This window comes from Lactuca serriola, chromosome 5 (assembly GCF_051521515.1).
Source record: "Lactuca serriola cultivar US96UC23 chromosome 5, Lser_US96UC23_V15, whole genome shotgun sequence".
Classification (NCBI taxonomy): Eukaryota; Viridiplantae; Streptophyta; class Magnoliopsida; order Asterales; family Asteraceae; genus Lactuca; species Lactuca serriola.
Window position 1 is genome coordinate 243,408,447 of NC_136412.1, and position 2,944 is coordinate 243,411,390.

Consider the following 2,944-nt stretch of genomic DNA (forward strand, 5'->3'; position numbering starts at 1 on the left):
TAACGGTATAAATGTAACAAAACATAAGAATATTTCTAACACTTGACGAATGAATTAATAAATTAAAGTGACATCTTGGTATGAATTAACTAAAGAGTACATAGTCTTTGGCCATCTATTTCCATTCAACAAAAAAAGACAACTTCAAAATAATAAATATTAAATTATAAGAAAATTAGTCCAACAAAAATATTCAAACTAATGCATATCCAATATTAAAACTACTCTAATGGTATATCATCACTTGAAAAAATTGGATATGCATTTAAATCAAGTAAGTTGTTTTCACGACTTATATCATCAATATTATCTGACACTTCATTGTTCATTTGAAAGACACGAGTAGAACTTGAAGCTTTTTGTATTTGTGATGATTCCACAAACTCTAAATCTTGAAGGGTGTCGTGCGGTAGAATTTATTCCTCTTTTCTTTTTTGATTTTGGAGGTCTACCCTTTGGTCGACAAATCATAGGCTCAAATAACGTATCAGATTCAGCCAAAAGTTTAGTAATCATAGATTTAACAAATTCTTTCTTACTTTGAGGCCACATTTGATATCTTGAAGACAACTCACTAAGCAACTCACCAAATTCCTTGGCTCCATCATTATGTAAACCATCCTCTGAATTCAAACGCAATGTATCAATCCTCCACTGTGGATGAATAAGATCCAATGAAAGTGTCATTCCTTCTAAATGTTTTATCTTGTGAGCACAAGGAAGACCCATGGTTGCCATAAAATGACCGGTACAAGGAGTCATTGTACCTAAAAACCAAATATAAGAAAGGTTAATGTAAAAAATAATTTTATGCAAATGTAAAACTATAAGCTTTATAAATATTACCGATTTTTATTTTTTTCATATTGCATATGTATCTCCTTTAATGCAAAATGAGATACACAACACAAAAGCTCTCTAAAAACAGGTGCATCACAATTATGAAGAACTTGGATTCTCTCACTTGCGAGTTTCACTTTAATCTCGTTGAATTCATGTTTGATTGCAAGACAAATCTTTTCTGTAACATCTTGAAAGCCACCTGTAGATACTTGTAGATATTGTTTCAGTTTGGCATGAGCACCTTCAGCCCTCGATGATGACCGATTACCAAAATGCAAATATTTTTCTGTCCATGCACTAACAAACTTTTCCTTCCATGGCAACCATGTTTTTTTATGTACTCAATTACAACTTTCTTCGTCTGATAAAATAACTCAAATTCACCCCAGTTATGCTCAAAAATAGTTGTAGTTGTTGAGTATGATACATTATTCCAACTTGACATAAATAGATTAAACTCTTCTGTATGTGCAAAATGCTTCTTGCAATTTGCCAACACATTCTTTTCAATATGCCAAATACACAAAATGTTTATCGTGTTCGGAAATACCATATTTATGGCATTCATTAACGCCAGCTCCCTGTCAGACATAATCACAGACGGTTCACGATTTTCAAGAGTCTTCTTAAACACACTTAATGCCCAAATATAACTATCTTCATCCTCCCTCTCAAGAAATACAAACCCAGAATAAAAAGATGTATTAAAACATGAAACTCCAATGATGTCAAGGAGAGGCATGTTATATTTGTTGGTTTTATATGTACAATCCATTATAAAGATATTAGAGAAAGATTTTGCCAATTTAATTGACAAAGGATGTGCAATAAACAAATGGGTTATATGCCCTATTGAGTTATGTAAAATATCATAGATAAAACCCTCTTTTTCAAACTCTTCAAATAAAGCACTAACCATTGATCGATTGCCCAAGTTCTCCTTGCGGATTTTCGCCTTCAGATTGTATATAGTTCGAGAGACTGCTGGAAGGTTTGGGTTTGCTTGACGCAAAGAAGAAAGAATTTGCCTTGGGGGTATGCCAAAAAGTGTCATGTTTTTGACACTTTGTACATCAGTCGGTGATAATCGACGAAATGATGGATGCCCAGAGATATCAGTAGATGGTTCATGGTTATGAGTCAAGTTTTTTGTCTTAAGTACCCAAATACCATCATTTCCTTTTTTACCTACAATCTGGAAGGGGCAGTTAATCAAACAAGATCCAGTGTTCTTCTTCCTTTTATCTCCAATACATATTCTATCTCGATAGGAACCGCCTCGATCACATTGTAATGTGACATATTTATCTTTACTCGAATCTCGAATAGACACTCCATATCCTTTAGCATAATAAAAATCCCTTACACTCTTTAGTAATTCATCATACGATTCAAATTTGGAGTTAGCTAAATAGAGTTCTTCATTTTGTACCGTAGAACTTGATGAATCCATTCTCTCTATTCAATAATTTTAACATAATCAAACATCACATTCAAGTTTAAATCAAAAAGTTAACATAATCAAAATCAATTTTAAAACATTTTGAATCATAATCAATTAAATTCAATTTTGAATCACAATCAATTCAAGTTTAATATAATCATAACCAATTCAAGTTTAAACGTGGAGTTATCATATGGTGTTAACATAATGAAAAGTCTAAAATATAGCTTCGTTAAACAATTGAATAATTCTCTTTTAAGGTAAGAAAGTCAAAGTCATGCTCATTTTTTATCATCTAACCTTCTCATTTAAAAATAAAAATTGAACAATTGAACAGTTACTGTTACTAATGAAAAAATCCATACCTTTGTCTTTTTACATGAATGACTGTGCTGTTGTTGTTGAGATGCTTAATTAAAAAGCTTCTTATTCAAGAAAAATCACGTATTCAAAATTTAATATTTGTTGTTGAAACATGTAATTATTCAAAGTAAAATTTTTATGGTCATCACTATAATGTGGCCCACACTAACTTATCTATTCCTCTTTTTTGTGATATGCAGACGTCTTAATCTTCCTAACACAATCATAATGATACGAATTGAATATTGATATTTTATTTAGTTGTTTATAAATTTTTTAGTGATTAATAATAGA

The 2,944-nt window shown here is 31.1% G+C and overlaps 1 protein-coding gene across 1 annotated transcript; it reads right to left on the reverse strand.

The window, feature by feature from the left end:
• Nucleotides 1–318: 318 nt before the first annotated feature.
• LOC145050330 (protein FAR-RED IMPAIRED RESPONSE 1-like) lies at nt 319–2,296 on the reverse strand. Its single transcript, XM_078998599.1, has 3 exons — nt 1,271–2,296; nt 965–1,154; nt 319–767 (listed from the first exon to the last, which is right to left on the reverse strand). The coding sequence occupies exons 1-3, from the start codon at nt 2,294–2,296 to the stop codon at nt 319–321; spliced, it is 1,665 nt and encodes a 554-aa protein (XP_078854725.1).
• Nucleotides 2,297–2,944: the final 648 nt, after the last annotated feature.